At 36.2% G+C, this 12,517-nt stretch overlaps 5 protein-coding genes across 5 annotated transcripts; all 5 read right to left on the minus strand.

Moving 5' to 3' along the window:
- Positions 1-1,582: 1,582 nt before the first annotated feature.
- LOC137655297 (uncharacterized) lies at positions 1,583-2,831 on the minus strand. Its single transcript, XM_068389182.1, has 2 exons — positions 1,842-2,831; positions 1,583-1,603 (listed from the first exon to the last, which is right to left on the minus strand). Exons 1-2 carry the CDS (start codon positions 2,829-2,831, stop codon positions 1,583-1,585), a joined length of 1,011 nt encoding a protein of 336 aa, XP_068245283.1.
- Positions 2,832-2,849: 18 nt separating this feature from the next.
- Positions 2,850-5,138, minus strand: LOC137655298 (uncharacterized). The gene is made up of 3 exons (XM_068389184.1): positions 4,952-5,138; positions 3,173-4,828; positions 2,850-3,040 (listed from the first exon to the last, which is right to left on the minus strand). The coding sequence occupies exons 1-3, from the start codon at positions 5,136-5,138 to the stop codon at positions 2,850-2,852; spliced, it is 2,034 nt and encodes a 677-aa protein (XP_068245285.1).
- A 2,214-nt stretch (positions 5,139-7,352) lies between these two features.
- On the minus strand, positions 7,353-8,927 carry LOC137655299 (uncharacterized). Its single transcript, XM_068389185.1, has 2 exons — positions 8,447-8,927; positions 7,353-8,248 (listed from the first exon to the last, which is right to left on the minus strand). The coding sequence occupies exons 1-2, from the start codon at positions 8,925-8,927 to the stop codon at positions 7,353-7,355; spliced, it is 1,377 nt and encodes a 458-aa protein (XP_068245286.1).
- A 252-nt stretch (positions 8,928-9,179) lies between these two features.
- On the minus strand, positions 9,180-10,055 carry LOC137655300 (uncharacterized). The gene has a single exon (XM_068389186.1). The coding sequence runs from the start codon at positions 10,053-10,055 to the stop codon at positions 9,180-9,182; it is 876 nt and encodes a 291-aa protein (XP_068245287.1).
- A 22-nt stretch (positions 10,056-10,077) lies between these two features.
- On the minus strand, positions 10,078-12,252 carry LOC137655301 (uncharacterized). Its single transcript, XM_068389187.1, has 2 exons — positions 11,064-12,252; positions 10,078-10,940 (listed from the first exon to the last, which is right to left on the minus strand). The coding sequence occupies exons 1-2, from the start codon at positions 12,250-12,252 to the stop codon at positions 10,078-10,080; spliced, it is 2,052 nt and encodes a 683-aa protein (XP_068245288.1).
- Between the last annotated feature and the right edge of the window lie 265 nt (positions 12,253-12,517).

The following is a 12,517-nucleotide window of genomic DNA, read 5'->3' on the forward strand; positions in this document are numbered from 1 at the left end:
TGTGCTATCATGAACTCAATGTACTGCAGATAATTAATGCCACTATGAAATTAATATCTAGACATAATGTAGCATTCACTTGTAGGTACAATTATTACACGAATTATACATAATTGCTTTGTCATAATATATTGTTATGTTATATATAAGTATTATATTTATAATTGTATTTTCATGTTATTAGGGTTATATTACATAACTGCATATGCAGGTTGACCATAAGTGCAACATGTATATGTAAGTTTATGTATTTATGTATCCGCATACGAGTAGGTAGGTATGTATTTGTCTGTATATGTATATTTGTTTGTGTGAGTGTCTGGATATGTAAACTTGTTTTTTATGTGAATGTATATATATATATATATATATATATAATTATATATATATATATATATATATATATATATTTATATATATACACACATATATATAAAATATATATATATATATATATATATATACACATGGCTGTCTGCTAAAGAAAGTGTTAAATGCAAGAGTTGATGGGAGAAGTGCAAGAGTGTATGCTCAGGTGCCAGATAAAAACTCAGCTTGTCGTAAAACGTTTAATTTCGACCTGTAACATTATAAAAGTCAGACTAACATACCCATTTTTTTTTTTTTTTTTACGTATCACCTTAGCAGAAACATTAATCCTTATCACCATATGAACAAACATATATAATTTCTCACTAATAATTATCATAACAATAATGTCATCACACAATCACCGTTACCAACAAGTTAAAAGATAAGTAACAATTAACTGCAAAAAGTCACTTACAACAATGCCTCCTCTCTGATACCCAGCAGATTTCTCGTGCATTAAATATCGGCTAATTTCTTCTATCAGCTCTTACGTTAACACATCCTAAAATACAACATTACTACAATATAGTAGAGGAACAATGTCAAAATGCCGATAAGACTATTCAACCGAAACATATCCATAATTTACAAATCTCATTACACAAACAATAGCATACCTTAAAGAACACAAGCTACATATCAACACCATTTGCTTGCATGAGTGCACAGCTGCACTCCTCAGCAACTACGCACGAACAGTTGGTTACGTGCACAACCTCCACCTGCCAGTCACTGGCCACGTCGACAGTCGACAGTACCACTGCCCACCGTCACAATTTTACACTGTCGTCAGTGAGCATGCGCAAACTTCACAAAATTTGAACATTACTAAAATACTTAAAAATAATTATTAGTGTTTAACTAATAATACACTCCCGCCTCCTTTATTGTTCTTCAACGGGTAGCAATACCACCAACTTGTGAACAGATCTCTTGATAACTGTGTCACTTTGTCCCTTATGTTTTCCTGGTCTTTGTATTTTGTATCTAATGCTTACATCTCTCACCTTATTGTCTCTGACTGTTTCTGTATCTACAACCTGCCCGATTTTCCATTTTCCTCGCACAACATTTGTGTCTTTAATCAGAACAATATCACCAGGTTGTACATTTCTTTTATCTGTGTGCCATTTTTGCCTTACAATGAGTGTAGCGAAATAATCTCTCTGCCACTTACGCCAAAAGGTATCGACAATATTTTGTATAAAGTTCAACCATTTCTTGGTGTCACCTGATGTAGACCATGAACCAGATGGTACTTTATTACTTGCTCTACCCAAAAGTAAATCGTTCGGACACAAATATGTTCCTAATTCTACATCCATACCAGGTTTTATTCCAATAGGCCTTTCATTCATTAACTTTGCTATTTCAAAAAATGTTGTCTGCAAATCACTAAATGTCAAGATGGTAGTTCCTATGAGCATTGACAGAGACCTTTTTACAGACTTAATTAAGGCCTCACTTACCCCATTCTGCCATGCAGCATCTGCAGACCGATTAAATTTCCATTTCAAGCCTTCCTTTGCTCCAAATTCAGTGATCTCGTTTATGTTCCAGTTGTTATCACTCTTAAGTTCTTTACTTTCTGATACCAATTGTGAGCCTAAGTCAGAGTGTACAGTATCAGGATAGTCATGAACCGCTGTAAATCTTCTGAAACACTTTAAAAAACTATAAGTATCATATCCATCTACAACATCAATACACACGGCACGTGTAACAATACAATTGAATATAACACCATAAGCTTTACCAGTTGTCCTATTCTTTACATTATCTTTGATTTGAAAATGTCCAAAAATATCCACAGCAGTGTGATAGAATGCTGGACAAGGACTCATTCTTTCATCAGAAATCTGACCCATTCTTTGACCTTCAACTTTGGCATCCAGTTTCCTGCAAAGAATACAACCTCTCTTTATCGATCTTGTGATTTTACGTGCTGAAGGAACCCAAAATTTAGACTGAAGCTTACATAGTGTAATATCAACTCCAGCATGATCTAACCTGTGTAAATAACCAATGTACAAGACTGTAAATGGATGCTTACCAGGTAATAGAATGAAGCTATCTTGGTTCCAGTTATGTTTCAACCATCTTTCCATTCTTTGTCCTACCATAATTGTACCATCTTCAGCTTGAAATGGTCCTAATCTTTGAAAAAAAAATTTCCAGTTCTCAGGAAGACTTTTTTGTGCTTGCATAATCCAAAACCTCTCAGCTTCCTTAAGTGATCTAGGTTCAAGTTTCTTTTGAACACCCTTAAAAGATTTCACCTTAACAATGTTAAATATCCTAGCAGTGACTGCAATTAACATATTATAGTTGTTGAATTTCGACGCATCAATTATGGTTTCTTCATGAACAGAGTATTGTGCAAGATTAACATGAATTCTATCAGGTAACTCACAATTCACCGATTGACTGATAGGCCACACTTCTAAAGGAAGGGCCATGAACTCTGGACCATATTTCTATGAATAGACAACTGCAACATTTAAAGGGTCCTGGGGTCTGGTCAATAGATCAGCAGGATTTAATCCAGAAGCAATCCACCACCATTCATTTGGGTCACTTTTTGATTGAGCTTCTGCTATTCTAGTGGCTACGAAAGTTCCAAAGCCATAAGATTCCTTTTGGATTTGTGCTCTAACAATGGAGGAATCTGTTATGTGCATTACCGAACTAAATTTATATGTCATTTCATCTTAAATGGCTTTACGCATCCTGCACGCTATAACAGCTCCACACAATTCAAGCCTTGGAATAGATAACTGTCTACTAGGGGCTATCCTACTCTTTGCCACAATGAGCCTGCTCTCAAATGTACCAGACTCTAACTCCCACCTAGCATATGCAACAGCACCATAAGCATTTGTTGAACTATCACTGAAAATAACAAGTAAAGGCAATCCTTTGGCTGAGGTTGGCTTAACATTCCTTTCAAAATACAGAGTTTCAGTCCCAAATAACTCACAAAAATATGACACCCATTGTTCTTTTAAATAGGAAGGCAAGGGATCGTCCCATCCTAATTTAAAGTCACATTTCACAGTGTCTCGTAGCAAAATCTTTGCTTTTAGTGTGAATGGAAGCAAAAACCCCAGTGGGTCGTAAACAGAACACATCTGACTGACGACAACCCTTTTTGTTAAAACTGAAGGTATATTTTCAACGAAATTCAACTTGTTTAAGTCTGGTTCTGTTCTTACACCCTTATATTTTGGAGAGAAATTTAACTTAGTTTTAAAATGAAACACATCCTTATTGCATTGCCAGTTAAGGCCAAGTATTCTTTCATTACTATTCTGGGACACTTCAAAGTCAGAATGCTCATTATCTCCAGTAATGGTCCATCGTTTTATTTCAAAACTGCCTTTAGAGAGTGCATTTTCAATATCTCTAATTAGGCTAAATGCCTCAGCTTTACTCTCAACAGAATGGATTATGTCATCTACATAGGAATTAGTCATTATCACACGTGATGCTTCTGGGAAGTCTTTTACCGACAATTCTGCAGTATGTCTGAGAGCTAACATTGCAATAATTCCTGAGGGCCTATCCCCGAAACCCATGCATGTCATTACATAGTGATCAGGTTTGAGATTACTTTGCAAATTTCTCCAAACAAATCTATGTACATGTTGTTCTAATTCTGGAAGCTTAATGCAATTATACATTTTGCTTATGTCACCGGCTATGCCTATAGCCTTTTCAAGAAATCTTAGTAATATACCAAACATTGAGTTCAAAATATTAGGGCCCTTTGCCCAAAAACTATTTAGAGACTGGCCCATATACTTTGCCGATGAATCAAAAACAATTCTCAATGGGGTTGATACAGATCCTGGTTTTAACACTTCATGATGTCGAATGTATGTGACAGGACCAACATAGTTTTTAACCTCTTCATCGGATAACTTCCGAATTACATTGCGCTTTGTCATGTCAAGTATCTGGTCATTATAAGCTTGAGCATAGTCTGAACCCAGTTTCATCAATCTTTTCTCTGTGCCTTTCAGTCTAGCAACAGCTACAGATACATTATTTTGCAACAGTTTGGGATCCTTAGTCCATGGAAATTTAGCAGACCATTTTTTTCTGTCCGGGTAATACATCAACCCACTTTCAATAAGAGCCAGCTCCTTTTCCTCTTTTATACTATAATTGCCATTGCCTGTTGCACATTTCCCACAACGACAACTACCACATCTGGGATTACAATCAGTTCCTAAGTGTTCAATGGTGAAGAAATCATTTATCTGTGCTGTAATATCAATTACGGGTTCTACAGATATATCATAGTCGGATATTGTACTGGAAACATGATTAATGCTAATGCCTGGATTACTCCTAAACACTGATAAGGTAACAATGTCGGGATGACTGCCATACACACACATTCCAAACTGTGATTCCCTGAGCTGTAAATTTTCAGCCACAGTTTCCTTAACTGTTGGAATTAAAGAGCAATAATCAGAACCAATTAGGAGATCTATTTTCCCATAAGGTCTATCTAATGCACATACATTAACACCCTTGAATAAATTTTTCACTTTTGATAAATCTACCTTACCGACTTGAGATGTAATGTCATCGATTCCATAAGCAGTAACATTGACATCATTCCCATCCTTGTCGGTTAAAACCAGATCATACTCTTTACTACTGTATGTCACAGTTTTGTCGCCCAATTTAGTCACAGCTAATCTGACACATTTTCCTTTCAGTCCCAATGCCTTAGCCACATCATTTCTGATCATTGTTATATCAGCTCCCGAGTCAAATAAAGTTTGTAACTCCTGATTACCACACTTGATCTTGTTAACCATAAATAAAACACCGTTTCTTTTCAGACTTACAAAGGAATTTCCTATTATGAATCCCTCATGTATAATAGTATGACGAAGTTTCCCACAAGATTCATTGTTAACATCTACAGTATTACATCTGGACTTCTTTAGACATTTTCTTACTATGTGAACACCTTTAAGGCAATTAAAGCAAATACCTTTCTTCTTTACACTCTCCATTCTGTCATTGATACTCAAGTTCTGGAAAGATGTACAGTCTAGGATATCATGTCCATCTGAGCCATGATACCAGCACCTATGCAGCCTTGTGTTGTCACTGATCTTATTCCTGTTCCGTTAAGCATTTTCTTCTGTAATTTTAGTGAAAAGGTCAGTGATATTTGTAATAGCATTTTCAAGTCCTGCTATCCTTTCCATTACATCTGACTCTCTTCCTTGCTTTGTACTACGCTGATCTTCATAAGTGCAGGTATAATTCACTTTAGCCTTAATATTATTATTGCTTCTAATATTAGCATTAAGATATTTCATTGATTTCTTTTCACTCAAAAGGTATTCCAACAACTTTCCGAATAGGTCACGATTATCTACACACTCTGCTAACTTAACCCATTCACGCATCTGAGTAGGTGGTAATAGTTTTTCTATCTGGCTAGTCATGTTAGCAGTATTTAATTCTGAAGCCAAACTCATTTGGTCTAAGTAAAGATAGCATTGCTCATTCTTATCAACCATCCTAATGAAACTCTCACTATCCCCTTCGGATATAGGTTTAATTGACCTTATGTCCTCTACTACTACATCAATAATGGTTCTGCTGTTCCCAAAAGTTTCATCTAATCGCTCAAACATTTTATCGAAGTCATGATCTGCACCACGAACTGTATCCAAGGCCTCTCCTGAGAGACACTGTCTTAACACAAAGGGATCTTTCCCATAATTTGATTGCATTAGTCTAAAAAAATCTCTCTTGAAATTGCTATAATCTCTCACATATCCGTGAAACCTGGGCACATCAATCGGTTTTACTTTTAAAACTTTTTTCACCTGCATTTCGTCTTCAACTTTCACAATTATCACATGAGCTGCACACTTTCTATCTTCTAATGCTTTGATATAAACGTTAGCCTCCTCTATCAATTGAGCATCACAGTTCTCATCTAATAAATTGCAATACTGTTCATTAACTAGTTCAACTTTATCATAAGCCTTAACAACACTCTCGTATCTTTCTTCTAAAATTTCTAATGCCATTTGATCTAACATATACTCATGAAACTTATCAAGCTTACGTGTTAGTTTTGCCTTTGCGGTTCCCCTCCGCTGTTTGGCCTTCTTCTGTGCTTCCAGTGACATCCTAGCACTATCATTTTCCACCGTGGAGCTGCCGTTTTTCCCTTTATCTGTCATGATGAGTGTTGTCGAAATGTATGCTCAGGTACCAGATAAAAACTCAGCTTGTCGTAAAACGTTTAATTTCGACCTGTAACATTATAAAAGTCAGAATAACATACCCATTTTTTTTTTCTTTACGTATCACCTTAGCAGAAACATTAATCCTTATCACCATATGAACAAACATATATAATTTCTCACTAATAATTATCATAACAATAATGTCATCACACAATCATCGTTACCAACAAGTTAAAAGATAAGTAACAATTAACTGCAAAAAGTCACTTACAACAATGCCTCCTCTCTGATACCCAGCAGATTTCTCGTGCATTAAATTTCGGCTAATTTCTTCTATCAGCTCTTACGTTAACACATCCTAAAATACAACATTACTACAATATAGTAGAGGAACAATGTCAAAATGCCGATAAGACTATTCAACCGAAACATATCCATAATTTACAAATCTCATTACACAAACAATAGCATACCTTAAAGAACACAAGCTACATATCAACACCATTTGCTTGCATGAGTGCACAGCTGCACTCCTCAGCAACTACGCACGAACAGTTGGTTACGTGCACAACCTCCACCTGCCAGTCACTGGCCACGTCGACAGTCGACAGTCGACAGTACCACTGCCCACCGTCACAATTTTACACTGTCGTCAGTGAGCATGCGCAAACTTCACAAAATTTGAACATTACTAAAATACTTAAAAATAATTATTAGTGTTTAACTAATAATACACTCCCGCCTCCTTTATTGTTCTTCAACGGGTAGCAATACCACCAACTTGTGAACAGATCTCTTGATAACTGTGTCACTTTGTCCCTTATGTTTTCCTGGTCTTTGTATTTTGTATCTAATGCTTACATCTCTCACCTTATTGTCTCTGCCTGTTTCTGTATCTACAACCTGCCCCATTTTCCATTTTCCTCGCACAACATTTGTGTCTTTAATTAGAACAATATCACCAGGTTGTACATTTCTTTTATCCGTGTGCCATTTTTGCCTTAAAATGAGTGTAGGGAAATAATCTCTCTGCCACTTACGCCAAAAGGTGTCGACAACATTTTGTATAAAGTTCAACCTTTTCTTGGTGTCACCTGATGTAGACCATGAACCAGATGGTACTTTATTACTTGCTCTACCCAAAAGTAAATCGTTCGGACACAAATATGTTCCTAATTCTACATCCATACCAGGTTTTATTCCAATAGGCCTTTCATTCATTAACTTTGCTATTTCAAAAAATGTTGTCTGCAAATCACTAAATGTCAAGATGGTAGTTCCTATGAGCATTGACAGAGACCTTTTTACAGACTTAATTAAGGCCTCACTTACCCCATTCTGCCATGCAGCATCTGCAGACCGATTAAATTTCCATTTCAAGCCTTCCTTTGCTCCAAATTCAGTAATCTCGTTTATGTTCCAGTTGTTATCACTCTTAAGTTCTTTACTTGCTGATACCAATTGTGAGCCTAAGTCAGAGTGTACAGTATCATGATAGCCATGAACCGCTGTAAATCTTCTAAAACACTTCAAAAAACTATAAGTATCATATCCATCTACAACATCAATATACACGGCACGTGTAACAATACAATTGAATATAACACCATAAGCTTTACCAGTTGTCCTTTTCTTTACATTATCTTTGATTTGAAAATGTCCAAAAATATCCACAGCAGTGTGCTAGAATGCTGGACAAGGACTCATTCTTTCATCAGAAATCTGACCCATTCTTTGACCTTCAACTTTGGCATCCAGTTTCCTGCAAAGAATACAACCTCTCTTTATCGATCTTATGATTTTACGTGCTGAAGGAACCCAAAATTTAGACTGAAGCTTACATAGTGTAACATCAACTCCAGCATGATCCAACCTGTGTAAATAACCAATGTACAAGACTGTAAATGGATGCTTACCAGGTAATAGAATGAAGCTAGCTTGGTTCCAATTAGGTTTCAACCATCTTTCCATTCTTTGTCCTACCATAATTGTACCATTTTCAGCTTGAAATGGTCCTAATCTTTGAAAACATTTTTTCCAGTTCTCAGGAAGACTTTTTTGTGCTTGCATAATCCAAAACCTCTCAGCTTCCTTAAGTGATCTAGGTTCAAGTTTCTTTAGAACACCCTTAAAAGATTTCACCTTAACAATGTTAAATATCCTAGCAGTGACTGCAATTAACATATTATAGTTGTTGAATTTCGACGCATCAATTATGGTTTCTTCATGAACAGAGTATTGTGCAAGATTAACATGAATTCTATCAGGTTGCTCACAATTCACCGATTGACTGATAGGCCACACTTCTAAAGGAAGGGCCATGAACTCTGGACCATATTTCTATGAATAGACAACTGCAACATTTAAAGGGTCCTGGGGTCTGGTCAATAGATCAGCAGGATTTAATCCAGAAGCAATCCACCACCATTCATTTGGGTCACTTTTTGATTGAACTTCTGCTATTCTAGTGGCTACGAAAGTTCCAAAGCCATAAGATTCCTTTTGGATTTGTGCTCTAACAATGGAGGAATCTGTTATGTGCATTACCGAACTAAATTTATATGTCATTTCATCTTAAATGGCTTTACGCATCCTGCACGCTATAACAGCTCCACACAATTCAAGCCTTGGAATAGATAACTGTCTACTAGGGGCTATCCTACTCTTTGCCACAATGAGCCTGCTCTCAAATGCACCAGACTCTAACTCCCACCTAGCATATGCAACAGCACCATAAGCATTTGTTGAACTATCACTGAAAATAACAAGTAAAGGCAATCCTTTGGCTGAGGTTGGCTTAACATTCCTTTCAAAATACAGAGTTTCAGTCCCAAATAACTCACAAAAATATGACACCCATTGTTCTTTTAAATAGGAAGGCAAGGGATCGTCCCATCCTAATTTAGAGTCACATTTCACAATGTCTCGTAGCAAAATCTTTGCTTTTAGTGTGAATGGAAGCAAAAATCCCAGTGGGTCGTCAACAGAACACATCTGACTGACGACAACCCTTTTTGTTAAAACTGAAGGTATATTTTCAACGAAATTCAACTTGTTTAAGTCTGGTTCTGTTTTTACACCCTTATATTTTGGAGAGAAATTTAACTTAGTTTTAAAATGAAACACATCCTTATTGCATTGCCAGTTAAGGCCAAGTATTCTTTCATTACTATTCTGGGACACTTCAAAGTCAGAATGCTCATTATCTCCAGTAATGGTCCATCGTTTAATTTTAAAACTGCCTTTAGAGAGTACATTTTCAATATCTCTAATTAGGCTAAATGCCTCAGCTTTACTCTCAACAGAATGGATTATGTCATCTACATAGGAATTAGTCATTATCACACGTGATGCTTCTGGGAAGTCTTTTACCGACAATTCTGCAGTATGTCTGAGAGCTAACATTGCAATAATTCCTGAGGGCCTATCCCCGAAACCCATGCATGTCATTACATAGTGATCAGGTTTGAGATTACTTTGTAAATTTCTCCAAACAAATCTCTGTACAAACAAATCTCTGTACATGTTGTTCTAATTCTGGAAGCTTAATGCTATTATACATTTTGCTTATGTCACCGGCTATGCCTATAGCCTTTTCACGAAATCTTAGTAATATACCAAACATTGAGTTCAAAATATTAGGGCCCTTTGCCCAAAAACTATTTAGAGACTGGCCCATATACTTTGCCGATGAATCAAAAACAATTCTCAATGGGGTTAATACAGATCCTGGTTTTAACACTTCATGATGTTGAATGTATGTGACAGGACCAACATAGTTTTTAACCTCTTCATCGGATAACTTCCGAATTACATTGCGCTTTGTCATGTCAAGTATCTGGTCATTATAAGCTTGAGCATAGTCTGAACCCAGTTTCATCAATCTTTTCTCTCTGCCTTTCAGTCTAGCAACAGCTACAGATACATTATTTTGCAACAGTTTGGGATCCTTAGTCCATGGAAATTTAGCAGACCATTCTTTTCTGTCCGGGTAATACATCAACCCACTTTCAATAAGAGCCAGCTCCTTTTCCTCTTTTATACTATAATTGCCATTGCCTGTTGCACATTTCCCACAACGACAACTACCACATCTGGGATTACAATCAGTTCCTAAGTGTTCAATGGTGAAGAAATCATTTATCTGTGCTGTAATATCAATTACGGGTTCTACAGATATATCATAGTCGGATATTGTACTGGAAACATGATTAATGCTAATGCCTGGATTACTCCTAAACACTGATAAGGTAACAATGTCGGGATGACTGCCATACACACACATTCCAAACTGTGATTCCCTGAGCTGTAAATTTTCAGCCACAGTTTCCTTAACTGTTGGAATTAAAGAGCAATAATCAGAACTAATTAGGAGATCTATTTTCCCATAAGGTCTATCTAATGCACATACATTAACACCCTTGAATAAATTTTTCACTTTTGATAAATCTACCTTACCGACTTGAGATGTAATGTCATCGATTCCATAAGCAGTAACATTGACATCATTCCCATCCTTGTCGGTTAAAACCAGATCATACTCTTTACTACTGTATGTCACAGTTTTGTCACCTAATTTAGTCACAGCTAATCTGACACATTTTCCTTTCAGTCCCAATGCCTCAGCCACATCATTTCTGATCATTGTTATATCAGCTCCCGAGTCAAATAAAGTTTGTAACTCCTGATTACCACACTTGATCTTGTTAACCATAAATAAAACACCGTTTCTTTTCAGACTTAGAAAGAAATTTCCTGTTATGAATCCCTCATGTATAATAGTATGATGAAGTTTCCCACAAGATTCATTGTTAACATCTACAGTATTACATCTGGACTTCTTTAGACATTTTCTTGCTATGTGAACACCTTTAAGGCAATTAAAGCAAATACCTTTCTTCTTTACACTCTCCATTCTGTCATTGATACTCAAGTTCTGGAAAGTTGTACAGTCTAAGATATCATGTCCATCTGAGCCATGATACCAGCACCTATGCAGCCTTGTGTTGTCACTGATCTTATTCCTGTTCCGTTCAGCATTTTCTTCTGTAATTTTAGTGAAAAGGTCAGTGATATTTGTAATAGCAATTTCAAGTCCTGCTATCCTTTCCATCACATCTGACTCTCTTCCTTGCTTTGTACTACGCTGATCTTCATAAGTGCAGGTATAATTCACTTTAGCCTTAATATTATTATTGCTTCTAATATTAGCATTAAGATATTTCATTGATTTCTTTTCACTCAAAAGGTATTCCAACAACTTTCCGAATAGGTCACGATTACCTACACACTCTGCTAACTTAACCCATTCACGCTGCTGAGTAGGTGGTAATAGTTTTTCTATCTGGCTAGTCATGTTAGCAGTATTTAATTCTGAAGCCAAACTCATTTGGTCTAAGTAAAGATAGCATTGCTCATTCTTATCAACCATCCTAATGAAACTCTCACTATCCCCTTCGGAAATAGGTTTAATAGACCTTATGTCCTCTACTACTACATCAATAATGGTTCTGATGTTCCCAAAAGTTTCATCTAATCGCTCAAACATTTTATCGAAGTCATGATCTGCACCACGAACTGTATCCAAGGCCTCTCCTGAGAGACACTGTCTTAACACAAAGGGATCTTTCCCATAATTTGATTGCATTAGTCTAAAAAAATCTCTCTTGAAATTGCTATAATCTCTCACATATCCATGAAACCTGGGCACATCAATCGGTTTTACTTTTAAAACTTTTTTCAGCTGCATTTCGTCTTTAACTTTCACAAATATCACATGACCTGCACACTTTCTATCTTCTAATGCTTTGATATAAACGTTAACCTCCTCTATCAATTAAGCATCACAGTTCTCATCTAATAAATTGCAATACTGTTCATTAGCTAGTTCAACTTCATCATAAGACTTAACA

The sequence above is a fragment of the Palaemon carinicauda genome, chromosome 16 (genome assembly GCF_036898095.1).
Source record: "Palaemon carinicauda isolate YSFRI2023 chromosome 16, ASM3689809v2, whole genome shotgun sequence".
Lineage (NCBI taxonomy): Eukaryota > Metazoa > Arthropoda > Malacostraca > Decapoda > Palaemonidae > Palaemon > Palaemon carinicauda.

Excerpts from the sequence above, each read along its gene's own strand:
- LOC137655301 (XM_068389187.1), bottom strand. The coding sequence starts at position 12,252 with ATGCAATCAAATTATGGGAAAGATCCCTTTGTGTTAAGACAGTGTCTC. Across the intron at positions 10,941-11,063 it reads TGACATTACATCTCAAGTCG|TTAAGGAAACTGTGGCTGAA; the intron begins GTAAGGTAGATT and ends TAATTCCAACAG.
- LOC137655300 (XM_068389186.1), bottom strand. The coding sequence starts at position 10,055 with ATGACATGCATGGGTTTCGGGGATAGGCCCTCAGGAATTATTGCAATG.
- LOC137655298 (XM_068389184.1), bottom strand. The coding sequence starts at position 5,138 with ATGATCAGAAATGATGTGGCTAAGGCATTGGGACTGAAAGGAAAATGT. Across the intron at positions 4,829-4,951 it reads TGACATTACATCTCAAGTCG|TTAAGGAAACTGTGGCTGAA; the intron begins GTAAGGTAGATT and ends TAATTCCAACAG. Across the intron at positions 3,041-3,172 it reads CAGGCTCATTGTGGCAAAGA|ATTCCTCCATTGTTAGAGCA; the intron begins GTAGGATAGCCC and ends TGCACATAACAG.
- LOC137655297 (XM_068389182.1), bottom strand. The coding sequence starts at position 2,831 with ATGGCCCTTCCTTTAGAAGTGTGGCCTATCAGTCAATCGGTGAATTGT. Across the intron at positions 1,604-1,841 it reads ATGCTGCATGGCAGAATGGG|GTGACACCAAGAAATGGTTG; the intron begins GTAAGTGAGGCC and ends GGTCTACATCAG.
- LOC137655299 (XM_068389185.1), bottom strand. The coding sequence starts at position 8,927 with ATGGCCCTTCCTTTAGAAGTGTGGCCTATCAGTCAATCGGTGAATTGT. Across the intron at positions 8,249-8,446 it reads TGGAGTTGATGTTACACTAT|ATAATGTAAAGAAAAGGACA; the intron begins GTAAGCTTCAGT and ends TTCAAATCAAAG.